The sequence below is a fragment of the Lathamus discolor genome, chromosome 2, assembly GCF_037157495.1.
Source record: "Lathamus discolor isolate bLatDis1 chromosome 2, bLatDis1.hap1, whole genome shotgun sequence".
Lineage (NCBI taxonomy): Eukaryota > Metazoa > Chordata > Aves > Psittaciformes > Psittacidae > Lathamus > Lathamus discolor.
Genome location: NC_088885.1, coordinates 36,088,234 through 36,109,770, shown reverse-complemented (window position 1 = coordinate 36,109,770; position 21,537 = coordinate 36,088,234). Strand labels below are relative to the sequence as shown.

General features: G+C 38.1%; 1 protein-coding gene across 6 annotated transcripts in view; it reads left to right on the top strand.

Moving 5' to 3' along the window:
• CDK14 (cyclin dependent kinase 14) overlaps window positions 1-21,537 on the top strand; it is a 328,023-nt gene that overhangs the window by 183,324 nt on the left and 123,162 nt on the right. For all 6 annotated transcript variants that reach the window (XR_010609906.1, XM_065666401.1, XM_065666400.1 and 3 more), the window contains 2 exons: window positions 10,335-10,455; window positions 20,953-21,046. Coding sequence is in view for 5 of the 6 variants with exons in the window: in XM_065666401.1 (XP_065522473.1) it covers window positions 10,335-10,455; window positions 20,953-21,046 (215 nt within the window). In the remaining variant the exon portion in view is untranslated. The remainder of the gene's footprint in view (window positions 1-10,334; window positions 10,456-20,952; window positions 21,047-21,537) is intronic.

Sequence of the window (21,537 nt, the reverse complement as noted above, 5' to 3'; positions counted from 1 at the left end):
AATAATTCCATAATTGAGATTGCATTTTAAAGAAGTGATGGCTCTGTAATTTATAACATCATTTGTTTTGCCCCAGACAGTTTAACAGCTTACCTTACTGCAATACAGTCACATTTTATCTAGGTAAATTTAATAATTTATGCGGGGTTTTTCATTCCTTCTGAAGGACACAGTGCTGGATATATTGATATATTTATAGATGCACAATTCCTACTGATGTGAATAAAAATCACACTTGCAGGTCTACTTGCATTAAGATGAGAATTTCCACTGCAGCAATTGGCCTTCATGATAGCCAGAAGAGGTGAGGCACTACTTCTCTTGGTAGTACCTACTTTTCCAGTGAGTGACAGTTCCAAAGAGCTGTACAGATAAATGCTAACTCCACATAGCTACCCAGATGTATGTTACAAATAACCGAACTTCACTTGACCTTTCAGTCTTATGATTTGAAAGACCCAAAGTTGCCAATATTAAAAGTGGGAGATCAGGAATCAGCAGCTTTGTATCTGGGTGATGTAGGAGTATTAACAACCACTTTGCATGGAAAGGAGACGCTGTGTAACTTTCGTGTGACGTGGTAGGGAGAATGGCTGGCTAGATCTTCACCTTGTTAAATGTGCCCAAGCTCTCATGCAAGGGCAGTTCAGCTTTTCCCACCCTTGGGTTTTATGGCTTATAATATGTCAGATCATATCACTTTTTTCTCTGTGATCATTGGAAATAAGGTAGAAGGAGACTTTCAGATGTCATCTCTTTTATTGCCAGAGCCGTAAACATACTCTCATCCTTCTTATTGCAACAATTTTTAAGTCACCTGGACATCAATTTTTTTTTATTGTATTTGCTTCTGTAGGTTTATTTGCTTCTGTAGCTTTATTTGCTTCTAGTGATAGTTCATTGCAATGGTCTTTAAAATAGCTATTAATTGCAGTGGTGTGGTTTGATTGTAAAAGCAGATACCAAGTACAAGGCTCTAGGGGGGAAAAACTTACATCAATACTTTTATCACTGGTGTTCAGCTCTGGATTCTTCAAGCAGGCTGAAAATTCGATTCAGCTTTGAACTACCTGTAGGTCTTAGAAAAAAGCAAACTAAATGGAAAAAAAAAAAAAAAGAGGGAGGGATAAGAGGAAAAGGCGGTGGCTTACTGAAATGTGCTTTATACACACAAACACCTAATGTTAGCTTATTGAAACTTTGGCAATTCTTCGCCCATTCTATCTGCGAGTGCTCAGGATTGCCACCCGCTTTACAATGCAGGTTGCAGGATGTGATGTACTTATAATTTGCTCATACATGCAAACTTGAAATACTATCTGGTTTAAATAAAACATGAAATGTTTGAAAGGTACTAATAATACGACGATAATATTTCGTCTGTGGTCAAAATACTACTAGGGATCCTTTGCTTGCAATCTACAAGTAGTTCTTATCAAACATCGGTGAAGTATATCCATCATCTTTAAGTTAAATAAAAGAACAAATAAAAGCATAAATAAAAGAATGGCTTGGCTTCAGTACTAACAAATTGTCACTTGTTTTATTCAGTTATGATACAGTTCTGCAATTCTCCTGACTTAGTAAGCTTACATCTGTACAATAGACTAGATTTGGTCATGTAACTCCAATTTTGCCATTCTGGCAATAGCAGTTCAGTGTTCCAGTATTGTTAGAGAAGGATGCCTCATAAGGAACATCTGCTTTTTAACTATGTATTTCCAGAAACATACTGTTAAGGCACAGCCTTAGTGTACTTCCAAAGTAATGTCTTAAAAAAATGAAATTGTCTGTTTTCATTTCTTCTTTTTCAGTGACAAAATTGTATTAAGAGCTGATTAGGTGGCTCTGCAGGAATACAGATGCCTGATTACTGATGCAAAGTCAAATAATTATTTAGACCCAAGCATATTGGAATGTCTCTCACATAAAACTTTTCTTCTGAGATTTGTGATTCAGTTAATTTAAGGTGACATAGATACTAAATGAGTTTTGAGGAGCAATTCAATTGAACAGGTGGATCTGGTAGTCCAGAGATTCCTGTCGTGCGACATTGCTTTATAATATTGCTTTACAGAAGCAACATTACTTACACAAGTTTTCTTAATGGTTTCACTCTTGAAAGCAAAGTGAAAATAATTTTAAAATGGAAATTTTTAAGTCTTGTATAGGTTGTTTTGGGGGCGTTTTTTTTTTTTTTTTTAGCTTTGCACCATTGCCTGTATTGTACTGATGTTTTCAGATCATGTTTCTCTTACTCCAGTGCAGTCAAATGTATGTTTACATGCTGTGGGTGTTACCTAGTATGTGAATATACGTACTAATGTGATAACACATGCAAAACCTACTGGAGTTCTTTGGCAGAACAGCCAAGACTGTGTGTTACCGGTTAAGGAAATATGTGAGCTGCAGAGCATAACATATTGAAGCAATGACAAAAATCAGCTGAGTATTTGTCTTATCTATAAATAGTCTGGCTTGGCTACTGGAAGCAGCCTGGATCAAACTCCATGATCACTAGAGATCTGTTTGTGCCAGGCAAGGCATCTGTGGTTCAAAAAATGAGCCTGGATAATGGAAAAAAATGCAGCAGCATAGAAATGGATGCTCAAGTGACACCTTAGCTGGAAAGCAGGCACATCAAATGTAATTGCATTGGCTGTGCAGTAAAGGGGCCAGGAGCTGGTAGCTCTTAGTTGCAGAATCGTGCTGTTTAAACATAAGTCAGACCTTGTACTGGAAGAATTGATGGTTTTAATACCCATGTGGTGACAGTTTTTCAAATACACAAATTCCACTCCTGCAGGGTAATGTTTCATTTATAAATAAAATAGTTGCTAGATCTGCTTTACAAAAGTACTGTTTGGTTGTAGATGTTAATATTGTTGAAATACTTGCTTCTCCATGTAGCTCTGGTCTTGTTCAATTAGCCGTCCTAGACCAGTTCCTGGGATTTGATCTGTTTGTAAATAAATTTGCAGGTACTTGATTATGCTTTCTGTAGCTGACCATGGCTTGAGGTATTCTTTTAATTAAAGTTCTCCAGCTATTTTACCTCTGATGGGAAATGATAGATCAGCAAAACTGTAGTATTCCGCTGCAATAAATCACTCCATAGAGTACCATCCCAGCGGTCAAGTCACTATTGTTGCTTTTCATCAGCGTTCCAGGGATTAACTGCACTGAGTCGTGGACCCCATTAATAGATGGAGAGAGCAGTATGTTTTCTCTGTGGTGAACCTTCACCTTGTCACTGACAGCATTATATGGTCAGTTAAGAAAAAAATTTACCTGAATATAAACAACTGGGATTAGATGTTGGAATATAAACCTCTTGGTGAAATTCAGCTTTTGCTTTTGTGTTTGGATAACTCTGAATCACAACAGTAGCACCAAATTGTGCTTATTTAACAGTTCTTCAGCTGTCAGATTTAATACAGCATTAATCTAGAAGGATTTAAATGGTATTGCTGTCCTGTATGCAATGGACTTGAATCTGTCATGTGTCCAGTCCTCTTAACACCCTAACAAAGGGAAGACAGTTTATGTAAACAACTATTTTCTGAACAAAGTAAGTCTTGCACAGCACAGAGCAAGCGTATTTTTTTCTTTACTGGTGTGTTGTATTTAGCCTGCGCAACAAGCAATGTGCCAAGCACCTACTGCACTTTTATCAAGTGGTAAGACTCCACGGTACCAGTTGATAGGGATTGGTTCATTTTTACTTGAACTCCAGATGGAGTAATTGAAAAATAGCTCTTGCAGCCCTGCTTTTGTTTGTACAGAGAGGGATCATAGCGAATTGTTAACTTCATACACTGCAGCAGGTTGTTAACTTCTGTGGTCAGTGCTTGATGGACTATTATACTTCCCAAAATGGGACATCGGGAGCTTTCAGTTTGTCTCCACACAGGGCTTCTCCCCAACACTTCTTTTCTGAATTTGTTTAATGTTTTTTAGGGAAAATTCTAATGACAGTGAAACATTTATACCTCAAAACTTTAGGAAAGCGTCTGTCACCTTCCTTGTCTTCAGCAAGTTCATAATTCATGTCTTAAAAGCCCACATATTTTTTTCATTATTATTATTCTATCCTCAAGTCAAATCATTGTACAGTATTGAGCTCATTCATTCATAGCTGCTTCCCAGTTTCTCTCTTTTCTCAGGGAATATTAAAATATCCTGAGACACATTACCTCTCACTTTCAGTGAAGAACTATTTTCTCCCTGTTTGTCCTTTCTAGAACTTTCTCCCTGTGCTCTGCAGATCTTCCCAATTTAAAACCATCTGCTCAACCATTGTTAACTCTGCTTCAAACCTGATAACTTCACATAACTGGAACGAGTAGTTCTGACATTTTCTCTTACCACTTTATTAGCAAAGTGGTGTGTTCATGCTGGGACTCTGTAAGGAGCAGAGGGTATCATCTTCATATAGGTTTTTTGTGAGACAACAAACAGCATCAGTAAGTGAAAATCCAGAATCTGGGAAGCAAGGTTTAAGTCAGTCAACTGTTAACGGATTGCGGGCTCATATACCATATCCATAGTGAATCCAGGTCTTTTCAGTAATGCAGAAGTTATCTTTGATGTGAAATTCTTTGCTGTTCTTGAGTTCTGTTAGCTTTTGCATCTGTGTGAATGTTTACAGTGTTGGTGCAGGTTGTTTCTTTATTTTTTTCCTGCCCACACTGTTATTTTTCTGTTTCCAGACTAGCAGAGGCAATAGAACATACTCACGCTGACCCAGGAGGCCATGGGAATAGATACATTTTTCTGGTGTTAAAAGTGGGACGTTAATTTCTTCTGCAGTTCCATAGCACTTCTTGATTGGAACTGAATTTTAATGTGTTTCTTTCTGCTAATAGATAATGAATGAATTTGGCAGCCATGGTACATGTTCAACATCAATGGGCTTTTTCAAAATGTATTAGAAATATTTTATAAGGATTTTAAATCAGGGAAGTAAACAGCTCTATAGCTAGGGTGGCTATCAGTCAAACTAATCAAAATGATCTTTCAATAAACCACCAACAGCTGAGCTCTTCCTCATATTCCACTTTCTCACTCTCTACGATGCTTTGGGTGGCTCAGAAAGATGCTGGAGTTGTTGAAAAAAAGAAAAATACTCTTCATGAGAGTTAGAGTCATTTTTTCTAAGTAGCAGAAAAAGTATTTCTGTGTCTCCCCTTCCTGTAACTTGTGTTTTTCAAAATGACACTAGAGTCCCATTCACAAACCAGAGTAATTACCATCTGCGGTACTGTAAGTGACTGCCTGAAGACATACGTGAGACAAGATTTGCAGGGAAAAATGGTCTTTTATTAGAACAACTGATAGAGGTGAAAGCAACAGTCAGGCTGAGAGGCACACATGCCTTTTGCCTTACTTTGCTCTGTCTCTTGAAGGCTGCTGTTCAGTTTGGAAGACCAGTCGTTTCTCAACTGCACTTTGGGAATACTAATTTGGGAACCTGATTAGGCTCTCTCTGATAGTCGGTAACTTTTATAGATGAACAGCACTACCATAATCTACTGGCTAAATTAGGACTAGGTCATAGGATATTGTAGGTAATTCTTACTTGAAAGATATTTAACTCAGATGCTATGGTAAAGCTGCTACTTAAATACAGAAGCATGCAGGTAAAAAATGGAAGGATGCAGGATGCTTCTGATGGCCAGGAGCGGACTTCTGGGTTAAAAAGCTGACTGCTTCACTGAAGCAATGTCAGTGTTTCTACCCATTATATTTCTGTTTTGCTGTCATTCACATATTCACTGGATACATACGCTTCTGTCGGAGAACAAGTAGCTGAGTAAACAGGTTAAGAGGAATTGACTGTTCATGATCTGCAGTATTGTTAGTGATTCATAGTTACGGTTTTATAAGCCATTTACCTCAAACTCTTAAGTAATTGTTAAAATGAACACAACAGAAGGCTGAAAAAAAGGAAGCATTAAAAGAATCCAAATCAGGAAAAACAGCAACAACCGCCCCCCTTTTTTTTCCAGTATGCCTTACTATAACCCTTTTAGATATATCCAAATCAAAATAGGAAATAGCTCAACACATGTAAGGTATAGTGGAAAGCGAAACCATGCATATGGTTGGCAGACCTTGTTTTTTGCAGACAGGACTGGCTTCCTCATTTGCAGAATCATATTTGCTGTGAACAAAGGCTTCCTGATTGTCATATGAACTTGGCTAGAAATCTGTCCTGCAGCTAAAGAGATATCAAATACTAATATTTGTGCTTGTATAGCCAAAGGTGTGTGTATTGACTAGGTCTTGAGTCTGGATATAGCTAGAGCCTCTTGTAAAAGCCAAATGCAATTTAAAAATTACAATGATAAATCAGTTCCATGTATTTTGTCAATAACTGAGGCTAGGTAAAATCAGATACAACCTCTGAGTCTGACATAAAAGATAAAGGCAGACAAAGCAGAGAAAATTGTGTTTACCAAGGAAGGAAATACCTTCTTGGGTTTTGTGGTTTTTTAATTCAGAGTAGGAGGCAGCAGGAGGTTTTGTGTGTTAAAGATGTATACATACATAGGCAGAGATCATTCGCTCTGTATTTTAAATACAGGGCATTGTAGCTGTTGTGTAATGAATGAGTTAAAAGAAAATTGTGGTTTGTGTCACAGTGCAGGTAGATGCTGTTGTGCAAGTCTTGCAGTCCATAATACATCAGAACAGTTTCTTCTTTCAGCTTGGATAAATAATGCCCATAGAGTTAAGTGCCTGGAGAACATAAAGCAGTGTCTGTTCTTCCTATAAGTACACAAAAGTTCCCCAGTGGCTCTAATGCAACTTGACTTTTAATAACTGGGCCTTACACTTGGCTTCTTTCTCTCAAAATCAGGCTGCAACAGCAGGACATGTGTTGACCTTTTATCTTTCAGAAGACACAGGAACCAGGGGGGAGTTTACTTCTTGTCAGGAGGTCCTCCCTCTACCTTCCCAGGCAAAAAAGTGCTCAAGCAGCAATATGTAAATATTGGGTACTCAACCTGGTGATCTCTCCATTTACCTTTTGGTTTTTATGCACATTGGTCATTAAGGTTTGAAGTTTTGATGGTCCCCCATAAGCTCTGTCTTTTTAAAACAAGATTGTCAGTTCTTCCTGTAGTGTAACCATGGAAACAGACAGGGAACCCTTAAAGAAGTGATCGAACATGCTGTGCTAATTAATCCTACCTTTCAGTTTTCTTTCAGTTGAAGGATGTGGTTAAATAAATTTTGCATGAGTAAGCATATTTGGGTATGCAAAAGGGTATAAAATATGTAGCAAATTTTTCTTGCAGAAGGGTATCTGGAAAAAAAACCCAACCCTGATAACTGTCATCTATTTGCATCTGGAGCATCAAAACAAGAAATGCAGTATCTTGATAGTGTTTCATATATATATTTTGATAGCATTCTTTTAAAACTGTAAATATGTCTGAACGATGAGGGTATTTTTTCATGCTTTAAGTGTGATGAGAGACATTTCCTTTAATTTTGAGTCTTCAAGTGAAAGTGTTCATAATTGCAAATGCCTTCTTTATCTCTAGTGTTATTCAGAAAAACTAAACCTTGCCCTTGCTCTCTCCCTGAGGGAGAGCAACCCCTCTGAGGCATTAGCCTAATTCAGGTCCTTTCAGTTCTGCACAGGGGCAGTTACTGACTGCCAAATTTTAGTCTCTGTTGTTCATGCCTGCTTTCCATTGGGCTATTTAGTTTCCAAAATAGTGTAAACTAGGAAACCAGTTGGTCACAACTTAAAACATGGCCTGTACCCATTAACCTCTTAAAGCAAATGATGCTGTCTGATCAAGTGTACAGCCCCGACTTGCTTTTACAAATCAGTTTTGTTTATGACTTTCTCCATTCCAGTACTGATCCTTTTATAACTGAGAAACGAGATGCAGCAGCTTACCTCAAATGAGGTTTTCATGGTGTTTTGGGAGTGAAGAGCAGAATAAAGAAAAAACATTTAGTTGTCGAACAGTCTGGGATTAACCCAAAAGGGCCATCCTTTGAAAATCGGAGGGATTTTACTTAACCTGGAAGGGATCATAGGTGGAAGAGATTTAGAAGCAGTGGGCTGAGGAAACAGGGTAAGCAGCAGCGCCAGCAAGATGGGAGAACAGTCTCCATGCTGAACAGTCACACAAGAGGAGGAAAGGTGTGCTTAGGCTAACTATATAGCACTTGCAAAACTCCGTACTGGCGAGTAAAGTGGCAGAAACTGTCAGGCAAGCGTGTGTATTGTATCGTGTGCAGTGTTATGTCAGGTAGAGCAAGTTGGGTACTCATTCCTCCCTCCACAGGAGATTTCTTGAGTGTGTGGATCAAGGACTTTGTGTCATGGAAACCTGAGTTCATTTTTAACCCCACAAGCTCTAAAGTTTTTTTGAAGTTTCCTCCAAATCACATGATGTTTCTGGCTTCTTAAAAATACCTTTCCCCTGCCTGCTTATGTCTTTTCTTCTGTCAAAGTTAGGTAGAAGATTAGAGAGGAAATAGTTTGCAACCAAATTCAGCCTTTCTCAGGCAAGACTAAACAGGGCCTCTGACAGGCAAAGAAGAAGTGGAGGCATTGACCCTTCAGGCTTCTCATATCCTTTTGTAATTTTTATTTACTTTAATAATATTAGGTCCGTATCCACAAATTCAGGGACTGCTGTTTTAGTTTAGCTACATGGGACATAGGTGCTCAGAAACTTGGACTTCTTAATGTATCTCTGGGCTAGGAAAAAGAATTTTTCTTACTAGTTAGAACATTTGGTGGTTTCTGATTTCCTGGAAGCAAACCCATTAATCTGGAGGCTCAGGCAATACAGAGCATCAGTGCGACCTTCCTCTGGCCTCTTTGGGGTTGTACCTGGTCATGAGCCAAGTTATTTGTGAAGCTGGTGGCCAAGTGCACAAACGTAAAAGAGATGGAAGTCTGAAAACTAAAACCAAAAAAGGTTATTCATATTTGATTTTTTTTTTTTTTTTATTAAATTGTGGCATACAAGTCAAATTATTCCCCTACACTGGTCTAATTGCTATAATCAGCTGATAATGCAACTGACTGGCAAGATTTGCCATCATTACAATGGAGATATATTCACTGAGATTCACTGTTCTTAAATAGCTCCTCCAGTGTATTAAGAATAAAGGTGTAAAGGATTCTCATCTGCCCTTATGTGAATTCTTATGTTGCATATTTCTTTGTGAGTATATGCCCTTGCTTTTTGGCTTCTGTAAGGTGTAATACATGAAATTCTGTTTGAGTAATTTCATTTGTTTTGTGAAAGGGTCATAAGTAGTTGTTTGGGAAGACACAAAAATCCCCGGTAGTGCATTTTCCTGATTTCCATTACATGTGCATGTCCAGTGTTCCCAAGCAGGGGAGCAGATAGTCTCAAGATGGCAACTAGGAGCAAATTAATTGGAAAACGTGTTTGCAGGCTTGTGATGGGGAACAGTCACCATAGCCCTGAAAAGAGAGGGGCTTCTGTAGGAGAACTGTTAAAAAAGTATGCTCTCTACTGTTTTTTTCAGCACTGAGGGTCTCTTCTAAAATCTTTCCAATTTTACATGAGACATTATGGTTGTGTAGCAATATAAATTCTTTTAAATGACTTGACAAGCTTAAAAGACAATTACTGTAAACAGTATGTTTTTAGTAGGCCACAGATTTCATTGAAATGATTTCTGCTTCTGATGTTGGTGCACTGCCAATATACATTTGTTGAGAGAAAAGAATTTTACACATACCACTTTCTAAAGCTTTTCTGCAATATTAATATTTATTTAAATGGTAATGTGTAAGTGTTTCTACTGCTTTCAAATATAAACTTGAATAAGCAGGCTGGGGTTTGCAGTCTAAACTGTGGAAGGTTTCCTTAGGCTCCCCTGAAAAAAAAAACCCAAATCTCATCTGTGGCACCATTTGCCTGGGAGTTTCCTTTTCATTCCCTTTTTCTAAATAACATTGAAATGAAAGACTATCAATGCCTAAGGATGAACAGTTAATGGAAATCAAAATCTTTATCTGTCTTTCATTTGGGCATACCATAGTGTATCTTTGCATCTCTCCTGGGCCTGTGGTTGTCATTATGAAAAGCACATTTTATTATTCCTTCATAATATTCACAGGTCTGTTTAGCCAGGTACTAAATGATAGATGCTACCATGTTATTTCGTTAAGTAACTTATTCCAATACTAGAAATAAAACCCCCCGCAACATGCTCTCATGTTATGTGGTGTGTGCTCGTATGTTCTTTTAGGATCATAACTATACAGCAGACTATTTCTTTGTTTTGTTTACATTAAGTTATTTGCATTTACCCCACAGGTCTTGCAAGAGCTAAATCAGTTCCCAGCCATACATATTCCAATGAAGTGGTAACTCTATGGTACAGGCCTCCAGATGTCCTTCTGGGATCGACAGAATATTCCACATGCCTTGACATGTGGTAAGTATAGAATCCTTACACAGAACTCTATGTAAGTGTTTTAGCTCTGATTTTTTTTTTATATGTGTAAAATAAATATGTCACAGGATTAGTGGTACAAATTAAAAAGATTGTGTAATCTTTGAGGTCCACTCAGTAGCTCACTAAAGGAATCCCTCCTGCCAGCTCACTGTTGAGCAGCTGGTACCTGCTGTTGACGCACGACTAGAAGAGCCATTGGTGCCTTGCAAGAGACTGAGTTGTTGCTTGACTTTTGTAGTCATAATGTGATAATTCGATATGATATGATAGGATACTTGTTTTGCAGAAGATAGACCTTCACCATGCCCAGCTGTAGCAAGGACGAACCCAGGATTCTCTGGATGAATGAATCCACTGTATTTGTTAGCAGTAAATCAGTGTGGCACATCACTGCATTGCTTTCTTTCAAACCTATGGATTTTATTTAGGCCTGAAGGTTTGAAAGGGCAGTTTGATGTGTACAGTATGTAGCACTGTGCTCCTTTTTGTAGCACATCATTTAGTATTGTGTTAAAGAAAGAAGGTGTCTGGTTTTCCGACCAAGGTGGAGGTTCTTTGTTTATCCTGTAGGTTTTCAGGTCACAAGATCTCTGTAATCTGTACAAATTCTGTAATTAGTAAGAGCTTCAACTCTGTTACTGGAAGCAATGCATGTTGATTCAAGAAACAGAAATGTGGAAAAAAAACTTCCATCCTCATGCTCCAGAAGACATTATTTTTTTAATATGTATTTGACTTTTTAGGTTTATACAACTCATTTCATTTGAGAAAAAAAAAGATAAATAGACTGAGCAAGTTTCAGAAAAATATAATGCTTTTTTTTTGTAGTTTGCTGAAATGTCTTTCTTTAATACAGGCAACACAAATGCAGAATAATGATTATGTTGGAATCCAGAGGTAACCATAAGATAAGGTTAAAAGGACCTTGTGTTTTCATATGGTGGGTGAATAGCATTTGTCAAGGTAATCTTGCAGAGTAGTACTGAAACTGATTGCCTATCAGGAATATTTTTTTGCTGAGGAAGGGAACTAAGTATGACCGGGTTGTGTTTAGTCTTTAGCCAACATCAGAGAATGTGGGATGAAAAGCTGCATTTTCCTGAAAATCTCATCTGGTTTGTTCCCATAGCACTGTTAAGTCTTGGCTCCTGGGGGCAGGAGTAAGAAGCTGCAGGATTATTTCATTTGAAGGAGTTACAGAGTATAAATACTAGAATATCTAATACTGAAGAGAGTGTTTAATATAACTGGGCCTCTGGCTGCTTCAGTTCCTTGACCTGTAAGGGTAGATGAACTAAGAGGCAGAAAAAGGCGGGCGAGCAAACTTCTCCAAATGTGAATGTTGTGATATTGCAACTGAACCAGAGGCAAAGGCAGCATCTTCTGTATCGGCTGTGTGGTTTTCTTCAAACCATTCTTTACCTCACAGATAGAAAGTAATTTCCCCCTGCATCTCAGCTTCTCAGCTATCCTAAAACCATCCTGTTTTCCCAAAGATCAGGCTCAACCTGGTATCTTCACAAACTGTATGCGAACTCCACGTCCCATCTGCTCCTGACATGCTGCAGTCGCCTCTTTTCCAATCTATACCTCGACTTGCGTAGGGTGAGGCAGGACAGCTGCATCACAAGATGAAAATAGCTGGGAGACATAAATAGTTCTTTTCCCTCATTTACTTAAAGTTCAGTCTATGTGTGTGCAGTTCTTGAGAGTTCCACGTTTGTGTATGTGTGTAGATGCATATCTCAATTTGTGAAGTACAAAGAGAATGAGAGAATATATGGAAAGGTGTAAAGAAACTCTAAGTTGCTTCTTTAGTCAAAAGAGACATTGGAAAATTATTTAAAAAAAAAACACCAATTCTAAAAATTACTGCACTTTGAAATGAAGGGATCTTTTTACTGGTTTGTTTTCTTTGCTTTGTTGGGTTTTTTTAACTGAACAAAGGGGTTTAAAACATTTTTGATTCTCACTGAAACTTATTCCACAAAGAAAAATAGTTCACTCGAAAGTTCAGTAGTTTCTCAAAAATAGATCTTTTAATGCCCCTCCCAATAATGATTTTAGTAAAAGAACTATTAAAGAGTCCAGTCAAACTATGTGGTGTTACTGTGATAGAGATCAAATTAAGCCATGCAGCTAATAGAAGCATTTCAAACTTACTGTAAATGCAGACTCTTTCCTTCATAATCATATGTTTATATTCAAATTACGTGGACAGCAGGGAAGATCAAGGAAGGACACAAAATGCCACGTCAGCATTCCAGCTCATTATGTTGTGTCCTGACAAAAATGATACAAGAGTACCGGGGAAGAACACAATAATTATGTCTTAAATGATACCAATAAATGATGTTCTGTTTTACAGAGTATTATTTCACATAGGTCTGAAAAGGATTCAGGTGGTCAGGGATAGAGGTGGTGAGTTCTGCTTCAAATTAAAAACAACATCATACTGCTCTGTTACAAGATTTGTAGCCCTTACAAAAATTTTGCTGCCCTGTACCCACTGGAGAGCTATAAAAAGCTTAGAAAAAAGTCCTAGCAATAGTTTTTTTACATGGCAAGAATTCATGTAGAGGCTCAGTTACTGCCACAATAGAAATCAGAATAGAGCAAATGGATATTGTGTGTGACAAAAGATCTTTAGGTTTTTACTGCTACGCTTTGCTGGGTTATCTGAGACAGACCTTCCAGGTTAATTGCAAGAGGTACAGTTGCATGTTAAGGTCACTTACGCTCATTTGGCACATCTAAAAGTATGCTCTCCTGGAGCAGAGGCAGGCTTGGGGCTTTATTTATACAATGGCTGTACATAGCTGGGCCATAATTACATTAAAACCACTTAGTGGCTTCCCAGAGTGGGAGGAAGGGAGGCACGGAGAAACCTACCTACCGTCAGATTCCAAGATAATTTGGTAATTTGTTATCAAAAGTGTATTTGTAGCATTAGCATTTTTATGCAATTACCGGCATTATGTCCTTATGGTAGATAGAGTGTGCACTCCTGTGTCCTTATTGATGATCCACATGATGACAACCGTAGGCAGCCACTTCACTATTTAAATAATGTTGAGGTAGGAAGCACAGCTATTTCGTCCATTTAAGGGGGGAAAGAAAAAAAAAAGATTAACGGCCTTTGCTATAGCCATGATAAATGACATTTCATGGTGGTTCCCCAGGAACGGAAAGTGGGGCTGCTTCTAAGTAGAAGACCAGCTGCATGAAAAAAAGAGTCCAAATATCAACCACTGGACAGCGGCTGGGAAGCAGGTGGCAGAGGCTGCGGGCTATTTTTACATTCCATTTGCTGGTGTAGGGCATTAGGATAGTAACTAAAAGCTAATGATCCACATGCAGTGTTACATTCTCCTGCGTTCCTTTTTAAATAGCCACTGGCAATACAATAATATTAATGAAGACATACATGCATTAGTGGTGTCAGGCTCGTGATGGAAATCAGTGCGGTGGGCTTTGTGATTTACTGCTGACAGCATTTAGTGCAGAGGCATTGTGTGAATATATTATACTACCCATGACTGCATCAAAGAGTTGTGATAACCTTTGATATACTCTTTTTTTTCCTTTGTCCTCTTGTTGAGGACTTACTGGTAGCTAGTAAAATGGCTTTGAATTGCCTCTGGTGTAACTTGTCCTAAGCCTTGACTTTTACAGTCCTTTGAAAGTCAGTGCAAAAATAAGCTTCAATACATAAAGGGTTTATGTTTTACTAAAACCCGTATGTAAGTAATACAGAAACAGGGAAAAGAATTCCCAAATGAGCCTATTCTGTTTGTTCCTTAAAGGAAGAATATAGTATCAGTAAATGAAGTAGTTTAAACAAATTATTAAATCCTTTTTGATTCTGGTAATGTGTGCACTGCTACATCTGGGTTGCTTACATCAAGAAGCCACTAGGGATATTTTATTTTGAAGTACAGCTGTCTTTTAACAGCTGGCAAGTTTTTGCATATCCTGTTCTTTCACTTTTAAATAATACATTCTTAGTCACAGTTCAGGTAAATTGAGAAGTTATGGGCTGTGACGTATTTTAAATTCACTTTTATTAAGTAACATCAACTATGTTTAGTGCTGTGGAAGAAATCACTTAAAGCTGTGCAGTCAAATGTTATGAAATTGCTTATTAAATCACTGTTATTTAACTTTGTAACATCTGGATTGATGCACATGATTTCAGATCTGATCTTAATTTAGAGAAAGCTCTTCATATGGAATTTTTATATCCTATTATTAGAAAAAAAAATGGGTTTTTTTCAGGAACACACCGCTTCTCACACATAGCCTGCTCCGAGTGCAGATTTGAGTACTCACTGTAATTCCATGCATGCTTCCATGAATATTTGACCGATGAAGACCTATGACAGTAATTAAGATATTTATTAAATAAAAATGGATCTTGTCTTAGACACAGGTGTGCCAAATTATGTTTTTACACAGGGGTATTACAAAGGCAACTTTATCCAGTTTCTGCTGTAAACAGAGAAATCTGAGAGCAGGAGTCCCAGTACGCCCTGAAGAAATCCTGCTTGGGGCCTGAGCGAGAAAACAGCATAGGGTAAATTAGTTCTTTTGCCCTCAGTGTTCTTTATGATTATGGCTTCCATTCCAAAGGAATGCTAATCTGTAGAATATTAAGGTGAGGATTTTGTAATAACTATCACGGTACTGCTAATTAAACTTTTGTTGTCAGTGAGTTCTTCAATACTTTTATCATCTGAATTAGATTGGAAAATTCTCATAAGGTCAAATTCATAGAAACACTGTGTGTGAGGGAGCAGTCTTGGTCTGTAGTTACTGGAAGGGCATTTCAGTTCCTGTCTAAAAACGATTTTCATCCATTTGGAACATAAGATTTGCAGTCAGTTTTCCACTGCTGGAAATATGTTTCATGTGTGTCAGGAAAGTATCTCATTATGGTATCTGGATCCAGAAGAGAAAACCAGGCAGAACATGTTCAACAGAAAAGTATCTCATGACAAAATATTCCGCAAGTTTGACAATTGTTGTCTTGAGATTTTTCTGCATTCTGCTTTTCAGAACAAGTAAGTCTAATAGAAAGATACGTGTGAAAGGATAGCAATCATGTGCGTTTTAATCCCTCTTGAATATAATATTTCTTAATATCCCATATAAGCATTGTTACAGGGTCACAAAAACAAATTTCTGAAGCTTTTATTTCTAGGTAGTTCAGTGACACAGGCAGCTCTTCGCCTGTAATTCCAGTTGCTTCAAGACTGACTAAAGAATACTTTGAACTATCATACCTTCAAGTATATTATTTTTCATTCATTGCATCTGCTTTCTGCAGAATTTTTACACTGTTCTTTGCCATCATGGGAGGGAAATTGTACTTCGCTCATTAACTTCTCATGTGAGAACTGTAATCTGCTTGCCTTATTGCCTCTATTCTTTGACTAGACCATATCTCCTTTTACTTGGTTTTCATAAAATCCTTCCACTTCTGAAAATCCTGCACGCTGAAAACAGGCTTCATGATCAGATAGAAACCTTCTGTGAAGACCCAGCATAGGTCTTCACTATGAAGAATGTACTGAGTGTGACCACCTGCACTCAGCCTACTAGAAAGCATATCTGTTCAGAGCAGAAAGTTCAACACTTTAAAACATGTATAGTAAGCATACAAGCTTTCTATAATTTTTACTTAAGTGTAAACTAAAGCTTATTTTGGAAAGAACTCATTTCAGAGTGTGTCTGTAGTCCCTTTTATGGATCCATCAAGAAAAATCAGAATATTAGTTCAAGGAAACAACCCTAATAATTTTTTATAGATTACACCTCACCAAAGCTTTTATGTTATTTTTTAAACTGTATTCAAGTAGAGATAGCCTGGAAATTCTTCCTGTCACATTATAGGTCTTTGTTACACAGAGACAGGAATGTGAATTCTTGAGCCAAAAAAATATAATCCTAACCCACCAGTAAGCAAGTTGATTTTAAGGGAGTATGCTCTTGCATTATAAAAGCTGTGCAGAAAAAAGAAGAGCAGTTTCCTGAGGCATTCAACTTCATTTTTACAGGCTGATTTACTGTGTCAATTTACATGCAAGAGTAACCCATTTAGCTGTACTTACTCAGCATAAAGGTGTATGGTGGCAGCCAGAGTCCCAGGAAATTTAAGCAGGACAGTGGAAGAGCAGTATTAGATGGTATGGCCACATATGGTGTCATCAATACATCAATAGGTTTAGTCACACTTTTTGTCATCAGAGGGTAAGCCACCCATTTCAACATTAAATGGCTGTCACTTACTTTTTAGGGTTATCCTATGCTGGATCACTGGAAAGATCTCTGAACAAAGTCGCAGCATTTGGCTTATTTATTCAAAATTTGAAGTGCTATAAAGAGAGTAGGAAAATTTGAATTGAGTACACTGAAATTAGTTAGGCAAATGCTCTTTTGTCACAAATTATTTCTCAAGCACTGCCCGAAGATGTTGTATGCTGAGTGTGCACAAATTATACATAAATAACATACCCTTGGAGATGCACCCACGTTAAAGCCAAGTTTTTTTTCTGTATTTCATATTTCAAGAAGCAATCTGTGTGTCACAGAAACTAGAGATGGGTGCAATCTGTGAAGTCATTTTATCCACCCTCCTGTTAATCCAAGTCTGTTCCCTGAAGAATATTCTTAAGTGTTTCAGCTTGTCTAGTGTTACACAACTGTAACAGTGGAGCTTCAAGTCCATTGGGAGGCTGGGGGATAGCACAGTTTTTAAGTGTATTTCTCTAACACTCAACCTAAAATTTTTATTTCCTGAAGACATTCTGCTATTTCTAGTTATACTATCTTGGATCTACCTACAGTTCTGGGAGCCTTAAAATCCTAATCAGTTCTTCCCTGTCCTTCCCTGCATAATTTCAAATGTAGACTCATCATGTTCTCCCTGTCCCTTGTCTTTTCTTGTAGCCAAGAATGACATTGTTATCTTAATTTTTCCTTACAAACCACTTCTTCTGGCACAAAAATAATTCTTGCTTTGCTCAAAAATATCTCTAACCTGTTTAATAGTTTGTGAGGTTTACAAAAACAAGACTAAATTTCAAGGCCTGTTAGAGAAATGTTCAGGGTGTGCGCACTTACACTTTGTGATTCAGGGATCCTATTATATACTCTGTTTCTACTTGCTGTGAACCTAAATTTCACTGGTACCACTAAGACATCTAAAATACCATCCAGCCGTCTTGAAGCCTGTAGTGTTGTTGTGCCTTTCTGGGAATTTCTATCAATTCAATGTCATGCTGCTTTTTTTAATTATTATTTTCCCTTTTTTAATATTCATTAAGTCTTCTATTTCTGTAGACTTATGCTTGGTTTCAAAGGTTATGGTGTTAAGCACACTGAAGAATAAGCTTAATTTTCAAGTGGGCCAAAAGGAATGGCAGTTCTCCAACTCAGACCTTGAAGGTTGTTTATGCTTCTTTCCTCAATAATTTTAATAACCTTTGTATTTTTGTATTAGTTGTTTTGATAACTCCAATACTCTTTCTGTCTCATTTCAGTGTGTGACTAAATGGAGTATTAGGTTACACAAGAGTCCAAGACACGCAGTAAGATTCTTCTTTCCAAGCAGGAAATTTTTCTTCACTAGAGTTGTTTGCAGTTCTTACTTGATTTTTGGCTCATGCTTGTGTCAGACCCACTAAAAGTGGAAAATTTTGTAAATAGATTATGTGAAAAAATATAAAACTTGGCAAAATCCTCCTGCTGCCTTTACAGCATTTCTGTTCAAACAGCTATCTGAAGATTCTCTGCAGATACCAGTACATGCCCTCAATGATACACTGGTTTAATCAAATGCCTGTTTTCTGGTTGCAAGAATAGAACTGTAATCCTCTATTCTTTAGTCTAAATTCAATTGTTTTATTTCTCATCCTGAATAAATAGCTTCTGACTGAAATCTTGAACTTTTCCTTGCCTGAGATCCTAATACTGTTTATAAGTATTTGACTAAGATAAATTGTGCCTATCTGTGCCTAATGAAGCACTAACCAGACTAAATGATGAATGGCAGTTCAATCAATTCAGTTCATTCGGTAACCAGCAGAAGCATATGGAATGTAAATTTTAACCCCTCTTTTGTAAACACCTGAACTGTTCTAAAATTGGACTGGAACTGTGCTTTCCAAAATTTTCTCTACTTTTCAATGCCTAAGGAGAAACTTTCCTTAACATACCTATGCTTTGGAATGTAGAATTAGAAAATAGTGATGCTTGTTTAATTTTCTTCTTCAAGAAATTTGACTATAAGCTCTCATTGTCCTGCAATGTAAAATTATTTTGTTTGTGTTAGAACAAGGGTTAATGGGTTCAAACGTAAACAGAGGAAGTTTAGTTTAGATATAAGGAAGAAGTTCTTCACTGTAAGGGTGGTGAGGCATTTGAATGGGTTGCCCAGGGAAGTTGTGAATGCTCCATCCCTGCAGTGTTAAAGGCCAGGTTGGACAGGGCCTTGGGTGACATGGTCTAGGGTGAGGTGTCCCTGCCCATGGCAGGGGGGTTGGAACTTGATGATCTTAAGGTCCTTTCCAACCCTAACCATTCTATGATTCTGTGATTCTGTTCAGTAGCGGTCAAAGCCTTCAGAAATGAGTAAAGCATGTGTGTTGTCTGCTGATAACTGTAGTTAAGTAGCATCTATAAATACTCAGCTCTGGCCTTGGTGAAAATATGCAATCGATTTTCATTAAGTTGTTTTATTCTAGAACCCGTTCCTCACCAATATATGCACTCATATCTGTAAAATTAAATGCTACTTTCTGAATGCATCATCACGATGCGTAAGCAATGAAAAGGTATGTAATTACTACATTCCAAATAATTTCTTACTTGAAACAAAGTGAAATTAGAGGTTATTGCTGGGATTTTCTGTACAGAAACACAACTCCCAATTTCAGGGAAAGGTGGTACCATAGTTAATTTTCCAAATTCTTGGTTCATTTTGTTATATATTTCGGGTTATTGAATCAGCATTTGTTTTGGGTGACAGGTTTTTTGTGTGGTTTCATACAGAGACATACAGCATGTAGGTGTTAGCATGCAGAAGTTGTAGGAAAATGTATGTAGCAAAATGTAATTGAACAAGTTAAAATAGAATCATAGAATCATAGAATAGTTAGGGTTGGAAAGGACCTCAAGATCATCTAGTTCCAACCCCCCTGCCATGGGCAGGGACACCTCACACTAAACCATCCCACCCAAGGCTTCATCCAACCTGCCCTTGAACACCGCCAGGGATGGAGCACTCACAACCTCCCTGGGCAACTGATTCCAGTGTCTCACCACCCTCACAGGAAAGAATTTCCTCCTTATCTCCAATCTAAACTTCCCCTGTTTAAGTTTTAACCCGTTACCCCTTGTCCTGTCACTACAGTCCCTGACGAAGAGTCCCTCCCCAGCATCCCTATAGGCCCCCTTCAGGTACTGGAAGGCTGCTATGAGGTCTCCAACATAGATATTTAAATTGATACCCAAGGGGGGTATTTTCTCTTAAAATTATTTTTGCTGAGGGAACAAGCAACTCCTGAGCTTTCTTCAACCAGAAAGAATGCAGGTGGAAGTTTGTGATTTGTTTTGTGATGATGAAAGTCCACAGGTTACCTGAAATTTGAATTGGAGTCACAGAAGCTTTTGAGAACCCATCCTTTGTGCTGTAGTTAGTATGTCTCAGATATTTTTTCCTTCTGATTTCCCAGTGCTTCTGCTTAACTGAGTGGGATGAGGGGGACTCATGTGAAGTACCTTTTGAGAGATACCATGAACAGGAGCAGTAGTGGGGTGGCTGTTACAGCAGGAAGAGGCGGGAGTCTGTAGCTGTTCAGCCCATTGCAGCACCTCTCAGCCAGAGCTTCTGGGAGATGGGGTCAGCAACCCCCAGAGCTATGGGCTTTGAGTTTCCTTCTTTTATGCTAGAAGAGGGAAGGAGAAAGCCCAAGCAAGCCCATCCCTGAAGTCACCTGCATTTGGGCAGTAGCTCAGTTCAGTGTCCGTGAGCAGCCAGATGGCTTTTTCCTTTGTACTCATCTTTTTCCAGATCTTCCTCTTGTGCCAAGCCCTTGAAGTCTGCCTCTGTGCCATAGTCCTGTTCCCATTCAGCATTCTTCCAAGGGTGCTCTCTCACTGCCGTTCCCACATCCTGTTGCTTGGGAAGCACTCATACAAACAGACTAGCTACTGTGCCTTTATAGGTCTCAACAGTTACCAGCCGTATTCCTGCTACCTCTACACTTGCCTTCAAACACATGAGAAGCATTTGTACATATACATTTTTTTAAATAAATGTGCATGCTTGTCCTTCAGCCTGGCATTGATTTTAAAAAATAAGTAAGTATTATTTAAATCTTGGTAATGGAGACAGAACCATTGTTGCTGTCCATTTAATCTATAACAAGTCTTTCTAACGTTGCATACTTTCTTTTTCTTTATCCTCTGTAGGGGAGTGGGTTGTATCTTTGTAGAAATGATTCAAGGGGTCGCTGCTTTTCCAGGAATGAAAGACATTCAAGATCAACTTGAAAGGATATTTCTGGTGAGTACTTCATTGCTGAAGTAATGTGCCCAAGATAACAAAGGATTGATTTATACATGTTCACATATTTCTTTGTGTCAGGAATTAAATCACTGACAGAGCCAAGGATCAGAAGTCTAGTCCACAAGCTAGATAAAGGTTACTTGGTGTAGTTTTGAAGACTGTGTAATAAGTTCAGATCCTAATTTTTTCAAATAATCTACAGAAAGGTTTTTATACAGTTGTGGAAAAAGCTTTCCAAATGTAAGGCAATGGAAGTCCAGCCAGTCTGCCATCCTCAATTTGCAAGTGATCAAAACCAACTACTCTGGCTGGTGCTCTACTGATATTATGCTAATATTATGATGGCAATGGCAAGTATTTTTTGTGAAATAGACATGGAAAAGTAAGATGGGAAATGAGGTGGGAAACAGAATCGGAATTCATAAATTGTGCTCCTACACAAGTGGAACAGGAGTCCTTGACTGCTGCTTCTGCTGCCTGGTTGGGCC